The sequence below is a fragment of the Sturnira hondurensis genome, unplaced genomic scaffold, assembly GCF_014824575.4.
Source record: "Sturnira hondurensis isolate 20B ecotype Veracruz unplaced genomic scaffold, ASM1482457v3 Scaffold0006413, whole genome shotgun sequence".
NCBI lineage: Eukaryota > Metazoa > Chordata > Mammalia > Chiroptera > Phyllostomidae > Sturnira > Sturnira hondurensis.
The window spans coordinates 17615519-17635936 of NW_028079044.1; the positions used below are offsets into that span (position 1 = coordinate 17615519).

At 37.0% G+C, this 20418-nt stretch overlaps 1 protein-coding gene across 5 annotated transcripts in view; it reads left to right on the top strand.

Annotated features, from left to right (window-relative positions):
• The window catches only part of EXOC6B (exocyst complex component 6B), a 584426-nt gene that overhangs the window by 89595 nt on the left and 474413 nt on the right, over positions 1-20418 (top strand). For all 5 annotated transcript variants that reach the window (XM_037048101.1, XM_037048102.1, XM_037048103.1 and 2 more), the window contains one exon: positions 5734-5938. In XM_037048101.1, the coding sequence (XP_036903996.1) occupies positions 5734-5938 (205 nt within the window). The remainder of the gene's footprint in view (positions 1-5733; positions 5939-20418) is intronic.

Here is a 20418-nt window from a genome sequence, read left to right on the forward strand (position 1 = left end):
TTGTATTTTTTCCATTGCCAGTTAGCTCCATTGTACCCCCTTTCCCCTGGCATTTGCCACACTGTTGTTCATGTCCGTGAGTCCTTTTATCTTTTTGCTTGACCCCCTCTGCCCCTTAAACCCTCCCATCCCCTGTAGCTGTCATCCTTCTCTCTGTTTATGAGTCCATCTCTATTTTGCTCGTTAGTTCAGTTTGTTCATTAGATTCCACATATGAATGAAATTATGTGGTATTTGTCTTTCTGGATCATGTTTTAACTCCATGTTTAACCATTTGAGGAAGTGCCAGATTGCTTTCCAAAGCAGCTGTGCTTTCACCTTCCCGCCAGCAGCAATGAAGATGTCAATTTCTGCATATCCTTGTCAATACTTATTATTTTGTCTGTCTTTTGATTATGGCCATCTTGTTGGTATGAAACAGTATCTCATTGTTCATTTTTGAAACTAGATTGTAGATTGTTTGTAGATTAATTAGTTCTTCAAATGTAATTTCTTTGTCTTTTGGCTCATGTAGTTTCTGAGGAGAGGCATGTTAACAGTCTTACCTTTGCCCGTCTGTGTTTAGGGTGTCATTTCTCCAGCTCTTTTAGAACTTTGGTCTTTTTCATTTGTTCTCAGCTGTTTGATTTTTGATGCACTTTGGTGTAAATACATGTGTGTGCATGTGCGTATTTATTCTGCTTGTGGTTGGTTCAAATTCTTGGATTTGTGAATATAATTTTCATAAAACCCAGAAAATGTTCAGATAATACTTTTTCTAACATTTTTTCCCTCCTTTTGCCATCTTCATACTGGGACTTAAGTTACATCTATGTTGGAATAGAGGATCTATTCTCTTTTTTCCCCAGTCCTTTTTTGCTCTGTGCTTTTACATGGTATGGATTTTATTGCTCTGTTCAAGTATTTTGATCTCTCTCTTTTGCATTGTCTAATCTTCTTTGAATCCCATCCAGTGAAATTTTCATTTCAGAAAATATATTCTTCACATTTGTTTTTTTATGTCTAATTTCTCTTATTTTTTTGTCTTTAAGTACATGTTTAGAGCTCTACTATCAGTTTTCATGTTCTTTGCTAGTTTTGACACTTTTGACATTTTGTATCTCTTCACAGACTGCTTTGTTTTCTTTAGTTATAGGTCAGTTTTTTTTTGTTCTTATGTCTAGTAATTTTTGATTTAGTAATGGACATTAATTTATGTTGATGAGTGTCTGGATTTGGGGGGGGCTTTTATTTTTCTTAGAGAGTTTTGGCCTTTGTTTTGGCAAATAGGTTAGTTGTTTGCAGGTTTGTTTAAACCCCATTTTAAAGCTTTGGTTTAAGCTTTTTAAGGCCCATCTTCATTTTGGGTATTTCAGAGTCGTGTTCATCTTTGCTGAATTATTCAGGAATCCCCCAAGGACTCTTCAGTTCGGTCCTTTGAATATGTCTCTGTCTTTTCCGGGCCCCTAGAAGTGTTTATCTTACAATCCCTGGTATCTGTCTGTCTTTTCCTCATTTTTCTCCCTCCCTTCCCCTCTTTTTCTTCTTTCTTTTTGCCTGTCCGTGTGGAACTTCATTTTTTTTTAATCCTGTTGCAGAGCCTCAAGGTCTGTCAGCTTTCCCCAACTCCTGTATTTGACTCTGATGCTGCTAAGGTGCTGGGCTCTGTTTGGTTTTTCCCTGAGTCTGTCCAGGATCTGGAAATCATCTTCTGGGAGATAACTCAGATGATTATTAAACTCACCTTATTTGTTTCTCTTATTTCAGAGATTACAGTTCCGTGTTACCTGATGTCTACTATCTGAAAACAATTGTTTTATATATTTTAGCCCATATTCTACTTTTTAAAAGTGGGAGTTCATGTCTGTTCCTTGTTACTCTTTCATGGCTGGAAGCCTAGTTATTTTTTAAAACTGTAATTACCGATTATACTACTAGGTTTTATGTTCCTTAAGGAAGGATATCTGACCATCTTTTTATCTTTAGCTCATAGAAGAGGTTAAATATTTGTTAATGATGCCCTTTGATTAGGAAAGGCACTAATATTTTTTGTGATGAAAGTTTTATTTCATATTCTTTTTTAAAAATATTTTATTTATTTATCTTTAGAGGGGAAGGGAAGGAGAGAGAGAGAGAAATACCAATGTATGGTTGCCTCTCATGTGTCTCCAGCTGGGAACCAGCCGGCAACCCAGGCATGTGCCCTGATTGGGAATCGAACTGTGATCCTTTGGTTCGTAGGCCCACGCTCAATCCACTGAGCTATGCAATTTCATATTCTTATCATACTCTGAATTAAAAAAATTCTAGCCCGGGCTGGTGTAGGTCAGTGGACTGAGTGTGAGCCTGCCAACCACACGATCGCGGTTCGATTCCCAGTCAGGGCACATGCCTGGGTTGCAGGTCAGTTCCCAGCAGGGGACTCAAAAGAGGCAATCATACATTGATATTTCTCTCTTTCTCTCCTTCCCTTCCCCTCTAAAGATAAAGAAATAAAAAAAATCTTTAAAAAAATTCTCATGGAGGCTTGTGATCTGCTTTAAAAAATCACTTATTAGAATTTTAAAAACCATTTTTGTGAAAGAGTTCCATACCATGGGAAGAAACTACCAACATTTAATTTACCCAGAATCAACATTTCCTCTTCTCATGACAGCATTCAGCCATGTCTAAATTATTTTGACCTTAGTTATCCAGTTTGTAGGATTTTTTTAGACCTTTTTTCACCACCTTTTAAAAAAATTTCTACTTTTCCTTTATTTTTTTCTCTGCCACATCACTGTTAGGGGGGCCTGCATTATGGGAAGAGGGAGGCAGCTAGCACACATTCAAATAAAACTTAGAATTTGGTTTTTGATTCAGTTTTAACAATGTTTAGAGGTTGTCAAAAATAATGTCAAACTCTTGTTTTAGATTTCCATGACTGTTAGCAATATAATTTTTTTCTTTGGTGTCTGCTGTACAGGTGTTTAATTGCCTATCATTCTTTAACTGGTCATGGATATTTGAAATACACCAGAAATTTGAATAATCTTTTTGATCTGGTATAGTGGGAACATGAATATAGTAGAGAAGACAATAGGGAAATAAGGTGACATTCTTTGTTTCCCGGAATCACGGGGTTTTATACTAATTAGCCTTGAAAAATGTGGCATTACTTGACAGACCAGATGTTTTCGGCAGGCAGCCATGTGTCTCATCAGCGAATGTGCCTTGTGTCTGCAGGCAGCATTGTTAGATTTTTCTCGTTCTATAAACAGTGTTCCAAAATATAACTAAACCCCAGAGTGTGTTTATCTTTTTGGCTTAATTTCTGGCTTTCTGTCCATTCTAAAGTTTCTCTTCAGACAAATTTCTTTTTATTGCACATAACTTTTCATACCTATTTGTACTATAAACACCATTCTGTTTACACTAAACCACGTGAATTGCACTGTTTTTGAGTCTGTAAAATTTTAATGAAAGCAACAATTTCAGATTAAATTATATTTGTGTTTTTATTTCTAAATTTAGAAGAAAAAAACCTTTATTTTCTCCATGTATTTGGACTAACATTTTGATTTTTGGAACACATGAGGGAAAAACAACAACAAAAAATAAAGAAAAGCCAATCTCAAGTCTTTAGTGTTGGTGGTACTAAGTGCATTTGAGCAAGAAGAGATAAAGTATCTACTGGGTAATTCACTCATAAAATCTACAAAAGGGCTATAATCCTTTATTTATAGATTTTAAACTGAGTTTTTCCTATACTAAATATATAATTGGAAATTAGGAAATTAAAAACATGAAGAAAATTATCAAGCATATGTTGCTTTCCAAAGAAAAAAAAATCATGGTGAACATTTTTGTATATATTTGTCTAGTCATTTTTCTATGTACTTATGTATGGGTATTTTTAGTGATGCATGTATATTTATAATCTATACATGTATACATATTTTTTTACAGAAATCAATTTTTATTATTTACAAATAATTTTTAAAAAATTTGTTTTACTTTGTTGACAAAGAAAACTACCGTAATAGCAGATCAACCCGAATTCCTGAACTAGCCACTAAGATGACATGTATGGAATAGTTAACGTTCTTAAAGTAGATTTAGTTATTTAAAAAATTTTTTTATTGTATTTTTCCCCATTAGCGTTCAGTCCCTTTATACTCCGCTCCCTGCACAATCACCACACTGTTGTCCATGTTGCATATTTATAATTATGAAAAATGTTATGATTATACTCGTAAGTTCTAGTTTTGAAATAATTTTATACAACGATATTATAAAGATTTTGTTATTTTATTAGCTTTTTCCTACATGGATATATCATAATGTGTTTAATTGCTTGTTATTAGACATCTAGATTAGTTTTTTTAATACACATAAGTGTAATTCAAGAAGTTTATACATGTTTTTTTACACCTAGTTTTTTTTTTTTTTTTGGAAATACAACTGTTTAGAATACTTTTTTTGGTAAAATTCTTCATTGAAAACTTGATATCACTAATACAAATTTGTTTACTAGCAGGTTGTGAATTATCATTCATTAAAACTCTGGAAAATAATACCCAAAATCTTTTAAGAAATTTTTGCCAGTTTGAGTGACAAAATGATGTTTTTTATTTGGATTTCTTCACATATCAGTTCAACTTCTTTTCTCATATGTTAGCCTTGTTTATTTTTTTTTAATTCCTTTAAGGCTTTTCTTTGTTTATTGTTTTCTTTTAAACCTTCAAGTGTATATGTTGCAAATAATCTTTACCAGGTTGTTTCCTTTTTATTCTTATTATGTTCTTTTTATGCACAACTCATTTGTTTTTACCTAGTCACTTTTATCACTTTTATCAGTGTGCTAAATAATCATTAGATAATATTTAGCATACTATTTTCAAATACCTCTGTTAAATTTTTTAATGATTATATCTTGAATTATCTTCTTAGAGGCTGCTCTGTGTATTATAATCTCTATCTTAACTTATTACAGTTTACTTTAGGTCATTGTTGATATAATTTTGGTATCATATAGTAGTAGTTTTTCTTCAGCTTAGCTCCATTTCTTTCTTCTTCTTTTGTACTCTTTTGTCATATATAATATATGTATTTGAGGTTTGTCCAGATGGTTTTCAGCCATGTAACATGAAAAAACAGAGACATTTATTGAAGAAGATACAAGATATAAGAAACATTGTACATATGACAGTGATGCCTCAGTCCCTTTCAAAGTAGGCACCTTGGGACCTCACACACTTCTCCCATTCGCTGTCAGCTGCCCTGTCATATTTTTCTGAATCTCACTGATGGTCTGAAATCTCATCTCTTTCAAAGGTGATTTTAGCTTTGGGAAAAACCAGAAGTCACAGGGTGCCACGCACATTCCAGTCCACTCTCCTCGGCTGCCAGGTTACATCAATGTCACTGAAACTGTTCTTGTTATATTAACTATGGCTGGATTTTTTTCCAGATAGTGGTTGATTTTGGAGAGAATCAGTGAGTGTTATAATCATTACTTTAAAAAAATCTCACCTTTAATGGAATTAAAAGAAGAGAAAAAAACATTTTTATTATAATTCACTTGTCTTTTAATGCATATATGAATTGTTAATAATTTGAGGTTTTCCATTGATATTTTTATTAAAACTTAATACTAGATTTATGTTAATGTGCAGTGAAAACTAATTCAGGCTAGAAATTTTTCCTGAGGAGTGTATCTGTGATCCTAAAACAGACTGCACTGAGCTAAAGCTGATAAAATTCTCTTTCTAGGCATTATCCTGCACTGAAAACTCTGGAGCATCTAGAGCACACCTATCTGCCTCAAGTGAGCCACTATCGATTCTGCAAGGTGATGGTGGATAACATCCCCAAGCTCCGAGAAGAAATTAAGGATGTCTCTATGTCTGATCTCAAAGACTTTCTGGAAAGTATCCGCAAGCATTCAGACAAGATTGGAGAGACCGCCATGAAGCAAGTAGGTCTTGGGTTTATGATAGCTTGGCCAATGACTATGAAAGTATTTCGCTAAATTCTTTTGCTAAGTGTCTCAATTGTTTCTTGTCATTTTAGGGAAGTCCTTCATCTCTATGGTAACACATGATTTAAAGTGTGTTTTATTTTCTTAACAGAGAAATGAATCACTTACTATGATATATATTCTTTTGCTGTGTGCATTTTCAGTAAATAATCATACCAATCAATTCAGTTGTGGTAGTTTACATTGGGGCTTTGAAGAGTGGTTTATTTTTTTTATTTTTATTTTCTGATACTTTCCTTGGCTTTGAAGCCCCTGATTTTTAAAAGTTTTCTCCTAGTTAATGACCTAAATTGTGCTGCAGGTACCTGTGGTTGATCATTTACTGTGGAGACGAGCTGTCATGTTATAGATTTGAATATTTCTGTAATTGTCATTTCTGATATGATTAGGTGTCAATGAGAAAGACCCGCTGGGAAATGCTGTGAATTATGATCATAGAGAGGGATTTATTGATAGCTTACAAATTAATAAATGTGTTAGAGATATTTAGATTTTTTTCTTTAATTACTTTATCTTTAAGTTACCAAAGCCAAAAGGGATATCGGGATTTCTTTTGTCATTATGAATTAAAGAGCAGGGATGATTTGCAGTGTTGCTTGCACTTTTGAAATTGAGTCACATTTATTTTATTAAAATCTCTCAGTATACCTTATGATGTAACCTGCGACAGTAAGTAGAGGGTTCATTTATTATGGAAAGCATTTTTTAAAATTATATAACTGTGTTCTTGAATAAGTCATTTGTAGTTTTTTTCTGTGAGGAAGGAGGGAATAGGTCCTATTTAGATCATATGTTCAGTCTCAGCTGGTCTTGGTAATCAATCCTCTTTCAGATGTCCGAGTCTGCCAACGAGATTTGCCTATTGAGAATCCCTTTCCTAAGGGGAGGCGGATTATTCTTTTCCTCTTTCTTTTAAATTTTGTCAGTGTTGTACATTACAAACTGGAAAGTTTAAAACTAGTTGATGATAAACCTGGTAGCAACTATGATACTATGTCTTTTTGTGTGTGTGGTGAAGAAACAAAATGAACCATCGAAAATATACCTTTGCTCTGACGGGTATTGTTTTGAGTATGATAATGAAGGTATCTTGTAAGATAAGTCGTTATTACAGTTGACTAATGTTTCCTAAACCTTCAAAATACAGGACAGTATAGTACAAAGCCTCTGTGGAAGCTTCCTTTTTAAAAGTTCCTTTTCATCTGCTTGAGAAATTAACTTTATTTCCTTTTTGATAAAAGGGAGGATTTGGCAAAGACCATTATTTCATTTAATATAAGGTTATTTGGTACCTTATTTATTTGCAGAAATTAAGCTCCAGGGCAGAAAAGTGACTTGCTCAAGTTCAGACAACTTGTAAAGGTCAGATTCTATAGTAAAATTCAGGTTAGTTTGAGGTGAATTTGTCTATTATGGCATTCTGTCTAAATTATTAGTTATTAGGTATATTTTTATCATATAGAGAAATGATGAAGAGCCCTGGCTGGTGTGGCTCAGTGTATTGAGTGCCAGCCTGTGAACCAAAGGGCTGCCAGTTAGATTCCCAGTCGGGCACATGCCTGGGTTGTGGGCCAGGTCCCCAATGGACAGCGTGCAACAGGCAATCACACATGGATGTTTTTCTTCCTCTCTTTCTCCCTCCCTTCCCCTCTCTCTAAAGGTAAATAAACACGTAAAATCTTTAAAAAATAAATAAATAAAATTAAATTAAATTATAAAAAATGTTGAAGAAACCTTTTGTGAAGTCAGGGCTTTTAATGAACTGATAGCCCTTCAAAAATTTCATTTCACTATAGCTTTTTTGCATATATATTATCTTATGCTATAGTGTATCTAAGATCCTTGAATAAAGATACTTTATACATTTAAAAATCTTCTATAGCACCTAAAAGGTAAGAAAAGTAGGCGGGAGAGAAACTACCATGTACTCGTAGATAGTGTTCAATACATTTTTTGCCTGAATTCATGGATGTTGGAAAAGGAGAGGAAATTGTTTATTTTTCACCTATGTCAACTTCAAAATGGTGTTTCTGATGGTTTTCTTCACAATGGTGATTTAGGGGGGCTCTTTCCATTATGTTTTCTGTGCCATTGTTAATATGGCTTTGAAGATTACTCCAGAAGTGGAAAGATCAAGGAGTGTTGCATTTGAGAGGGATTTTAAGGGCTAGGCATAGATGCAGCACATTATCGCTCCTATTCATATTTCACTGGCCAGAACTTAATTACATGGCCTTATTGACCTGCAAGGTAGGCTGGCAAAGGTTGTCTCACTGTGTCTAAGAGGAGAAGGACACAGGATTGGTGGATAGTAGCTAGTCTCTGGCACTGTCCACCCTTCTGGTTACCAACCGTCTCTTCCCTCTTCTCGTCCATAGAACGCACTTGCCCTTTCCCTAAGAGAGGCAACCCAACATCCCCTACAGTCACTGACATTCATCTCACAGTCTGGTGTCTTCCAGAGAAGCTCAACATTCTCTGTAGATCCATGTATGTCCCTTTAAGGGCTGGCGACCAGGAACTAGGATGTCAAGTTATCTGGACTTGTGTCCCCTCCCACCCCCAATGTACAAGGAAGGAGCAAGAATGGAATACAACAAAAACTCCCATGTGGAAAAGGGAATAATGGGAGACACACAGTATTTTTTGCCTCATAGCAAATCATTTAATCTCTTCAGGCTGCACTGGGAAGTCCTTCTGCCTTGGTGGTGGGGGACTTCTCGCTTAGACAGTGACTCCTTGCCCATTGTTCTCTTGGGTCCCTGACTGCACCGGGTTTTTCTTTATCTATTTTTCTACATGCACTTCTGAAGTTGATGCTGGGGAATATACCTTTCTTAGAAGATTCCTCTCTTTCTCTCTCTCTGTACATTTACATTTATATTTCCTCTCTCCCGTTTTCCCCCCTTCCCTTACTCCCTTCTTTTTTTCCTGCCTGCCTTCTTTCTTCTACCTGCTTTCTGCTCCTTCAAGTTTTGGGGCCTAAAAGTTGTTTTAAGGCTGTGAATAAAGATTTGTTTAGTCCAAATATATGGGGCTTTGGCATCATAGTTACCTCAAAACTTAGTAGGCCTTTGATCTATTTCTTTCCATCAGGTTCTATGTGGACATCATACCCAGCATTCTTTTCTAAATGCAATTTTTTTCTTTTCCCTTGTTTGGGTAGGTAGTGGAGGTAGGGTAGCATAGCCCTTGCCTCATGCCACCTTCTTGAATGGCTCTGTTTTGAGGCTATATGAAATGATGTGTGGGAAGACCATACCTGAGTCTCATCTTTGCTTCAGGATTGAGTCACTTGGTTCAATTAGAAATCTTCCTGGAACTTTCTTCTTCAAACGTTTATCTCTCTTGTCTCTTACTGTTTAGGATCTGTATGTTTTTTTGCTTTATTTATAACCCTCTGGGGCCTGAGTTTCTGTACTTCTATTTATATTATATTATATTATATTATATTATATTTATATTCTGTACTTCTTATAAGCTCAGTCTGCAAATCACCAATTTCTATGTTTACCTCTTTTATGTAATACCTTGCTAAAAGCAGAAAGTAAATGCCTACATACACTGTGACTGTCCATTCACTTGTAGAGCTATGGTAGGCATGTGTGGGGCCTTTTCCTTTGTCACAGGTGTCCGTTTTCTCACTTGTTTTGTCATACGATCACTGGGCTCTCCAGGTTTTCAGCTTGTGAAATACATGTTCTTGCTGCTGGCTGCCTGATCTTTAAACTAATGCCATTTAAGTGTTTTTATTTTTATTTTTGTTATGGCAACACTGTTCTTCCAATGCCAGTTTCTATTTTCCTTAATAATGCTGCCTGCTGTTATAGCTAAGCTCCAAAATCTCAAATAGTTTTATTTGTAGCTCATATAAAGTTCAAAATGGGTGTTCTGGTAGGGAGGCTCTTCTCCAAGGGGTGGTCACTGGGGATCCAGGACTCTTCCGACGTGTGGCTTTACCACTTCAACCTGCGGTTTCCAAGGTTACGGCAGTAGGGAAAAGAGAATAAGAAATAACGTTGGGAGGTTTGTGATAGACCAGGCTTGTAAGTGATACATATCACTTCTGCCCACATTACACTGGCCATAGCTTACACTCTGCAAGTGAGACTTGGAAATAGAGTCTATCTCTCTGACCAAGAGGAGGACGAGATGGGTTTGGGAATAGCTAGCTAGTCTCTACAAGATGCTCTTATATAGCCTAGAAAAAAAAACCCATGTCTTCCATTTCTCTTGCTTGTTTTCTTCAAAAATTTCTCTCTCTGACTTTTCTCCCCGAATGTTTGCCTTCAAATTCACTAATTCAGTTTTTAGCATTGTCAGCGCTGTTGTTCAGGATTTTGTTCTTATTATTTCTAGTTCGGCAACCACAGTTTTGGCCTTAAAGCATTTGTTCTTGTCCCTTAAAAAAAAGCCTTCTTTAGAATCATATGAGAAAACATATGAAAGTTTTATTTATATTGATAGTTGGTCTGGGCAGTTCTAGAAATTATATATGTGAATATGCTTATTTGTTGGTGGACATCTCCCTTGTCTTTCTTCCATTCACTGTACCCTGGGTTGCTACAGTGACCCATGGGGTAGGCTTTGTCCTTGGTACAGTGAAATGATAGAGGCAGTTAATAAATTGGCTTTTCATTGTGATATACCAGCTGAAACAAACTAGAACAGCTCCACAATAATTGAGCCTTAATGAGCAAATTAGGCTTCTTTTATCTCAGATTATAATTTCAAACTGTTGTCCAATTTTATGAAAAAGAACAATGTAGAAAATACTTTTTGCGAACCATCCGGAGGACATGTAGTTTATTCACTCATCTGTATTTAAAGTGTTACCTTGTCTCTGGATACAACTGTTTCAGTAGGAAGCTCTTTGACTGCGTGCGGTAGGCAGAGTTCTAGGGTGGTGCCTAGGGTCCCTGGTGTGCACGTCCCATAAAGCCCTCCCCTCGAGTGCGTGGCCTGATCTAATCATGTGAGCTTCTTTAAAAGAGTGCTTGCAGGTCAGATATGGAAGTTAGATACAAAGTGGGTGCAGATGCTCCACTGTTGGTTTTGAAGAAACAGACTGCCGGCTTTAGGGAGGGCCATGTGGCAGGGAAACGTAGGCAGCGTTTAGTTGCTAGGAGCTGTCCCTGGCTGATAGCCAGCAAGAAAATGGTGACCTGAGTTCTACACCCACAAGGAAATGAATTCTGCCAATAACATGAATTAACTTGGAAGAGGACCCTGAGCTCCAGATGAGACTGCAGCCCTGGCTGACACTATGATTTAGCCTTTGGATCTAGGAAACAATGGTATAGTCTGCTTTAAAATGTATCTAGGGAGAAGTCTCTGAGACTTCCACCTGTCTTTCAGTGTACCTGGAAAGCTGCAGGAAAGTAAGAAAATGTGCAGTTATGATAAGTAGGTTAGAAGTTCAGCCAGAGTCAAGATGGAGGTATAGGTAGACACACTGTGCCTCCTTACATAACCAAAAGAAGGATAACAATAAATTTAAAAACAAAAAAACAACCAGAACTCACAGAAAATTGAACTGTATGGAAGTCCAACAACCAGGGAGTTAAAGAAGAAACACTCACCCAGACCTGTAGGAGGGGTGGAGATGGGCAGGTGGGCAGGGAGGACTCACAGCAAGGCAGCAGCTGGAGGACTGGGCGGCCCCACATTCACGTGCAGGTAAACCAGGAGGAACAACTGGGGAGCCAGACAGACCATGCAACCCAGGGTTCTAGTGCCGGTAAATAAAGCCTCAAAGCCTTTGACTGAAAACACCTGTGGTGGTTGAGGCGGCAGCAGGAGAAACACCCCGCCTGACAGGAGAGTTTGTTGGAGAGACCCACAGGGTCCTAGAACATACACAAGCCCACCCACTGAGAATCAGCACCAGAAGGGCCCAATTTGCTTGTGAGTAGTGGGAAAAGTGACTGAAAACTTACAGAGGCCATAACAAGCAGCACTGTTCCTTCTTAGACCCCTCCCCATGTACAGCATCCCAACGCATCAATGTGGGTTGCCCCACCCTGGTGAACACCTAAGGCTCTGCCCTTTACTACATAACAGGTGCACCAAAGTGACAACAATAACAAGATTAACAAGAACAAGATGGCCCAAATGAAAGAACAGATCAAAGCTCCAGAAAAAATACAACTAAGTGACTAATAGATAGCCAACCTATCAGATGCACAGTTCAAAATACTGGTAATCAGAATGTTCTAGGAACTCACTTGGTACCTCAATAGCATAAAAAAGACCCAGGCAGCAATGAAGGTTGCAATATGTGAAATAAAGAAAAATCTACAGGGAACCAACAGTGATGGGAAGGAAACCAAGACTCAAATCAAGGGTTTGGAGCAGAAGGAAGAAAGAAACATTCAACCAGAACAGAATGAAGAAACAAGAATTCAAGAAAATGAGTAGAGGCTTAGGAACCTCCGGGACATCTTTAAACACTCCAACATATGAATCATAGGGGTACTAGAAGGAGAAGAGGCAGACCAAGAAATGGAAAACTTACTTGAAAAAATAATGGAGAACTTTCCCAATCTGGCAAAGGGAATAGACTTTCAGGGAGTCCAGGAAGCATGAAGAGTCCCAAAGAAGTTGCATCCAAGGAGGAACACACCAAGGCACATCATAATTACATTTCCCAAGATTAAAGATAGGGAGAGCCCTGGCTGGTGTAGCTCAGTGGAGTGAGTGCGGGCCTGCGAACCAAATGGTTACAGTTTGATTCCCAGTCAGGGCACATGGCTAGGTTGCAGGCCAGTTCCTGGCAGGGGATACACAAGAGGCAACCATACATTGATATTTCTCTCCCTCTCTCCTTCCCTTCCCCTCTAAAAAAAGATTTAAAAAAAGATAGGGAGAGAATCTTAAAAGCAGCAAGAGAAAAGGAAACAGTTACTTACAAAGGAGTTCCCATAAGACTAGCAGCTGATTTCTCAAAAGAAACCTTGCAGGCAGGAAGGGGCTGGAAAGAAGTATTCCAAGTCATGAAAGGCAAGGACCTACATCCAAGATTGCTCTATCCAGCAAAGCTTTTATTTAGAATGGAAGGGCAGATAAAGTGCTTCTCAGATAAGGTCAAGTTCAAGGAGTTCATCATCACCAAGCCTTTATTATATGAAATGTTAAAGGGACTTATCTAAGAAAAAGAAGATCAAAACTATGAACAGTAAAATGACAACTAACTCACAGCTATTAACAACTGAAGCTAAAAACAAAAACGAAAACAAACTAAGCAAAGAACTAGAACAGGAACAGAATCACAGAAATGGAGATCACATGGTGGGTTATCAGTGGAAGAGTGGGAGGAGGAGAGAGGGGGAAAAGGTACAGAGAATAAGTAGCATAAATGGTAGGTAGAAAATAGACAGGAGAAGGTTTAGAATAGTATAGGAAATGTAGGAGCTGAAGAACTTTATTTTTCAGACTATAAGATGCACCCCCCAAATCTGGGAGGAAAAGGGGGGTGCATCTTATAGTCTGAATGTAGCTTACCTGGCTTGCTGTGGGGGTGTGGGCAGTGGTGGAGCCGGGTTACAGGTTATTAAATATTTTACCTCATTTTTTCCTTCAAAATTTTTTTCCTCTTTTCCTCTAAAACCTAGGTGCATCTTATGGTCTGGTGTATCTTATAGTCCTAAAAATACAGTATATGTACGACCCTTGGACATGAACTAAGGGGGAATGCGGGTGGGAGGGGTATACAGGGCGGAGGGGTGTAAAGGGGGCAAAATGGGACACCTGTAATAGCATAATCAATAAAGTATATTAAAAATGATAAAAAAGAAAAAAGTTCAATTAGCAAAATCTGAGGAGAAATTTTAAAACCGTTCTATTCCTAATTACCAATTAAACTTTAGGTTAAGCAGTTGTGTTTTTAATTTTTAAAAAATTACCATGTTCTGAGATATGTGTGTGTATATATGTGTATATGTATATGTGCATGTGTATATATATGTATATATAAAAGTAAACATAGTATTGGATTGGAAGCATTTCATGGACTGCCTGTGGGTTCTGCTGTGGAAACAGAGCCATCTTTAAAGCATGTAGAAAAACCCTTTCTTTTTGTTCTATCTTGTTTTCGATGTTGATCTTTTTCCAGGGTGCTTCCAAAATAATGTGCATATTCAATTTTGGAGTTATAATTTTACCTTGAAGTGAGTTCATAAAAAAATGTCTAAAGAAGTTTTTTGTTAATTGTCTGTTTTCCAGTTTCTTTTGAAATTGATTTTTGTAATTCACTTATGGAATTGATTTGTACAGGAGGGAAGTTCTGTATTTCTTATTTTGATGAGCTTGCCTTAGGCTCTGTGGGGCTAAATAACATTTATAATGTAAACATTCTTGACTAGGCTGATTTCTGTGTGAGGCCCTTTAATGAAGGGAAGGATTTATTTACTTTTAAAATTCTAACCTGGGTTTGCCAAATTATATGGGTTATATAACTGATGCTTAGGAAAGGAACTGGTTGCCCATAAAAGAAATTGAAGGCTTCCAGGCGTTCTTCCTTTAGTGTCTGGTTTTAAAGAAACATACCCTTGGGTGAGATTAGTTGTTACCACAGTTCTTTCCACCTTACACTTTATTTGTTGAGTGTTGACCACAGCAAAATATGCTCTTTTATTTATTGTGTGGACTATCTTTTGACTTAGATTTGGCACAGCACTACCAGCTGAGTTCACACAGGCCATGTGATGACTGCCGAGGACAAGCAGTATTGTTGCTGAGACCTTTACTGTGCTGGGTGTTAGGCCTTTCCACAGATATGGCCTTTAGGGTGAAAGGAGCTGGTGGTCAGTTGGTCTGGTGTTCTTGGATTAACTTTATATTCTCTCTTCTTCTTGATTTTGATGTTTATTTCTTGTTCCTTGCTCTTTGCTGTTATGGTGGGAGTAAGATCGGGGGGACTATGAGAGAGCTGTTTTATAATAGGGATTCTCAAAGTAGGTGGCAAGTAGAATAGCTTATGATAGGTAGTACAATTTTAGTTACCTGTTAAGTCATATGATAGTTAACAAAATAGACTTTGAAGTTGGGATTATACTCCAAGATTTGCCATTTGCTAGCTGTATGACAATTAGCAAGTTACTAAACATTGCAGCAAGTCTTTTAAAAAATTTTGACTTTAAATTATAGTTGACTCACATTTAGCCTTTACAACAACTCTGTAAAGTTGGAATTTTTAATTCTTTTAAAGATGTAAAAACATTTAGGGAAATCAAATACTTACCTAAGTCTCAGGCATATTATAAAGGTTAAATTTTTTTTAAAAAGGGCTATCCTGAGAATGTAGAGAAGAAGAAAATAAAGAGGTTAAAGTCGATGTATTGAATGTATATTATATATATATTTTGTTCTGAAATAACAGAATTCAATTTCCTGTGGCATTATCAGCCTTGAGTTAGATCTAATTTTTAAGCATTTTTTCTCCTTGTCTTAAAAATTATTTGCTTTATATATACTTCCAAAATATTTTAAACATGATTTCAGTTAAAAAGCACACATATACACATGTAACATAATCATTAAATTTAAAAATCAATATCCCTTTACTGGTATTTAGTTGGATAAGAGAAGAAAGATAATTTATTCCCTTGAGCTGTTTTGAGGATGGTATTACAGTTTGGTTTTGAGGCTTTCTGTTCTTGGTAAAAGGAAACTATATGATGTGTGTATATTTGTGTATAGGAAACCATATTATATCAGCTTAGTTTTTCTTTTATCAAACTTGCAGATAAAATTGTTATATGACTTTCAGTATAGTTTGTGAACATGGCTTTGTGGTGGGCTCATCCGAAGTAGACCGTTTCATAGAAAATTGAGAGGAAGAGTAGTTATTATGATATTTTTACCGTCTCTTACAAATACATATAGACAAAGATATGTTTCCTTTATTTTAAGGTTAAAAGTTTTTGAGAATTTGCCTTTTACTGGGCCTTGGCTTATACTAAATAATAATAATTTAAAGCAATATAGTATTGCAAGACTAAACTGATGAGTAGCGCAGAATATGGGTACAAATATTGACCTTTTATGTATGAATTTAATAAGTGATAAAGGGAATGTCATGCAAGAGGCATGGGCACACAAATTAGCACCACACCAAATAGGTGTCAACTCTCCCTCAAGTAAACCTTCTTGGCAGAGAGGTCAGCACAGTGCTTGGGAACACCATCTTCCTGTCAGTCTGTGGGGGGATGTGATGGGTTCAGCTGTGTTGTACAACTAGTGGGACATCCCTCAGGAGAGGGGCCCTGCCTGCTCTTCTATCGTTCACAGGGAAATAAGGAGAAGGGGTGAGAACATCTAGTCAATGAGTAATAACTGCATCACTGCTGGTCCTAGAAATGACTTGGCTAGGGGAATTCTCATATATATTCATATTCCCTGTTATATCAGCTGAAGAGACCTGGAATTCTTCACATGAGCTAACTCAGTTTTGTTGAATCAGCTTATTGCTGAGCTATGAGACTGGGGAAGGCAGAGGGCCGCTCTAGCGGTGGGAGAACGCCATAAACATGATTGTTGCTTTGCGTATCTGTCTTCCCAACCAGTCTGTGGTCTCCGTAAGGAGGTAGGGCCTTATCTTTGTATCCTCAGCCCTTGTTTGGTGATCATAGGTAGCTAGTAAATCAGTTGTTGTCTATATTCTGTGTGTATTTAATTAAATTTGATGTATCTACACCTTAATATTTTTCAGGAAAAAACACCTTTTTTTTAAATGTTCTAAACTATGTGCTCTTAGTTACCAATTACATTCTCAAAGTATGTGACAATATCTAAGATTGCTCTTTGAAAGGATTTTGACCCCCCCTGAGTGTGCTGTGGAGGGGCTGAGGAGTTATCAGATTGCCTTCTTGTTAAAGATGGTTGATCAAATGCATGTGTTTATGTCTTCTGCCTCTCTAAACTGATAGAAACAACATCTTAGGGAGTTTTTTAAAATAGCATGTGCTCCCAAACATGAAGAATGCAGGAGAGTAGATGATAGCAACATTTTCTAGAAGATGTAAAGTTCAAAGAAGTGTGGTAATTGTTCTAGCAATTACCACAAAACAAAACTCGGTCATAAACGAGTAGAAAAAGTGGATGACAGCCCAGTTTTCAGTGTTTGCAGAACCCCTATCTCTTAGAAATGGATAGCATCAGGTTCCCCTGAAGAAGGAGGGGTAAGATCAGTGCCCAAATAGAAGGACTGGTTGAATGTCTATTTCAAAAGCTGTTAGATAGCTGATGTCTTGCCCAGCTATTCCCCACCCGTCCACTGTCCTGTCCCAATTCTAGCAGAAGACTAGAGGAGAAGAGATGCAAATTGAGGGTTGGGTTACTAAATTGAAAACAGTGAAACTCTACATACTAAATATTGAGATTTGTCCTTAATCTCACAGCTCTCTTTTCTGGTTTGGTTCCCTGAACTCTGATAGCCAGGCTTAAATCCTTCAGGTGTGAGATTGGAATATACTCTGAATAATACGATCAGCCAAAGAGAAAAGTTCCAACAATATGTCCACTGGGTAGTCCCCAACAAAATGGACAAGTCAGATACCTTTGAAGTCTACCTTTTTAATTTTCCAGTTTAGAATATGACCAGATAGCTAAGGGTTGCCAGACATTTAAGAAACGCCTCTAACATGATAGTTAAAGGCCAGAACAAAAACATAGAGACTTTACAAGAAGAGGAAAACCAAAAAGGCAAACCAAAACAAACTGTTGCTAATAATAGCATTGGAAAGATAAAATAAATTACATGCAAAAAAGATCAGAATGCTATGGAAAAGGAGAAAATCAGAGAACAAAAACAATGTCGAGAAATTAAAAATATGATAGTAGAAACCATTTAAAGGAGGGTTTGGAAAATACAATAAAAAAATCAGAGAGAAGAGTAAAAAGTAAACAGAAAAAGGAATATAGAAAATTGAAAATGTATAAGAATATTAAGGAGTCATTTAGGAAATTCCAGCATTTGATACTAGGTATTCTAGAAAAAGAAAGCAAAGAAAGTGAACAGAAGGAATTCAGTCATAGAAATAATGTGGGAAAATGTCCCCAAATTCTAAGACATGAACTAACACATTGAAATGTAAGTCTATTTCTATCCCTTTTCTTGGGCACTGGATGGAAATAGACTTACATTAAGGAATGTTCTGAAATCTTAGAAGCCAGAGGATAAAGATAAAATTCTGAATGCCTCTAGAGAGAAAAAACAGGTCACATACAAATGATTTGGTGTCAAAATTATTTTAGACAAAACTGGAAGCTATACTGTAAACTCTACTAAAATGGAGCAGTGTTTTCAAAGTTCTGAGGGAGAATAGTTATTGCACATCCACATTTCCATATTAACCACAATACCAAGCAAGTATGAGGGTAGAATAAATGAAGATTTTTTCAGTAATGAAAGGCCTGAAAAATTTGCTTCCCATGAGTAACAACCAAAAAGGATCTGATATACTTAGGATGCAGGTAATGTAATAGAGGGGACAGGCAAATAGAGTTTCTAGGCTGACGGTTAAGGGAGGTGGTTGACAGTGGAGTAGCAGGCCAGAAAGTGCAAGCAGCGGAGCCTGGGGCAATTTAGAAATTGTAAGGTCGTCCTAGGAAGATGATAGTGATAGAATACTGGATATATTTATGCACATTGAGAGGAAATTCAGATTGTTGGGAGAGCTTGGGAAGAAAATACAATACATAAAAAACTAAGCAAACATGAATAAGAAAATCATTAGCTCAAAACAAAAGTCGTATAAGGAACAATGATCATAGTATCTTACATGACTTGATTAACTATGAGTTGCACTTATATAGTTATGATAATTAAATGCTAAAACAATTGTCAAATTAATCCATTGATTTTTCTTTTTCCTTTTTAAATTTTGAGAGTACATTGATTAAAATTTGGGATAGTGAAACAAGGAAGGGCTTGGATCAGAAGCAGCAGCAGGAGAGAGCCTAGGTGGGCTGCTGTGGTTCTCTTGAAACATTATAGGAAAGTGGGACACTTGGCGGGGCTGTGTGGACTCACTGAGAAGAAAAAGTCACGGTGATAAAAGTGAGCTAAGGTGGAGTTGCTTTTAGCTCACTGAAAAGTCAGAGAAAGAGGGGCCTTGGAGACAGGTTCCAAGGGGTCAGCTCAGGATGAGCTGCTGCTGCACATTGCTCCCCTGGTTGCAAGTCTCATGGGGATCCTTCGAGTTTAGGAGATGCATGCCTGAGAGTGAAGAAAGGTGTGGGAGTGCTTGAGGGTAGCAGAGGTCAGGGTGAGGAAGCATGGTGGTGGGGTGGGAAGAGCATGCCTGTCCTCATGTTTGAGAGATAGGTTAATGGACACTGGGCAGATGTGTGGTACTGGTGTACTATGTACGTGAAAGAGACCTAAATCCTCATCTTCCACGTTGTCAGTAGATCAAGCTTAAAACTTAAAAAAAACACACTTGTCAAAAGACAGAAGTAACTCAAGTGTTCATTGACAGATGAATGGATAAACAAAATCTGGTATACAAATTCAACAGAATAATTATTCAGCCTTAAAACAGATGGGGATTTTGACACGTGCTACAACATGGATGTCCCTTGTGGACATTGTGCTAAGTGAAATAAGCCAGGCACAAAAGGGTAAATATTGTGTGATTCTACTTATGTGAGATTCCTGAAATAGTCAAATTCATAAAGACAGGAAGTGGAATCATGCTTTCTAGGGGCTGGGAATAGATGGGATGATAAGTCAGTGTTTAATGAGTACAGGGTTTCAGTTGGGGAAGATGAAGAGATTCTTTTTGTTTGTTTTCATTTCTTTTTTAAATTGTTTTTTATTGTTGTTCAAGTACAGTTGTCTATATTCCCCCACCCCCAGCCATCCCCACCTCCCACCCTCAATCCTAGCCCCCTTTGGTTTTGTCCATGTGTCCTTTATGCATCTTCTTTGACAACCCTTCCCTCTTTCCCCCCAGTTATCCCCTATCACCTCCCCTCTGGTTACTTTCAGTTCTTAATTTCAGTGTCTCTGGTTAAGATGGATGGTGATAACATTGTATAACAATGTGAATATGTCTGATGCCACAGAACTGTACACTTAAAAATGATTAAAATGGAAAATTTTATCTTATGTATATTTACCACACTCAAAAAACCTAAAAAACCCCCAGGCAGTAACATGCATAAATATGCTATATAGAGATAAAGAGTTAAGCTTCAATAGGGTGGTTACCTTTGGGGAGCAGGATTTGGGGGGAAAGAGGAGAGGAGGAAACTGTTGTTTCCCATAATAAGTTCTGTAGAACTACTTAACTATTATAGCTTAACTATACATAGCTTTGCATGAATAATTTGGATAAAATCTACTGAATAAAAATAGAAAATAAATATAAGTCATCAGGTGTAGAATGTATTTATATGTTTGTATGGTGAAC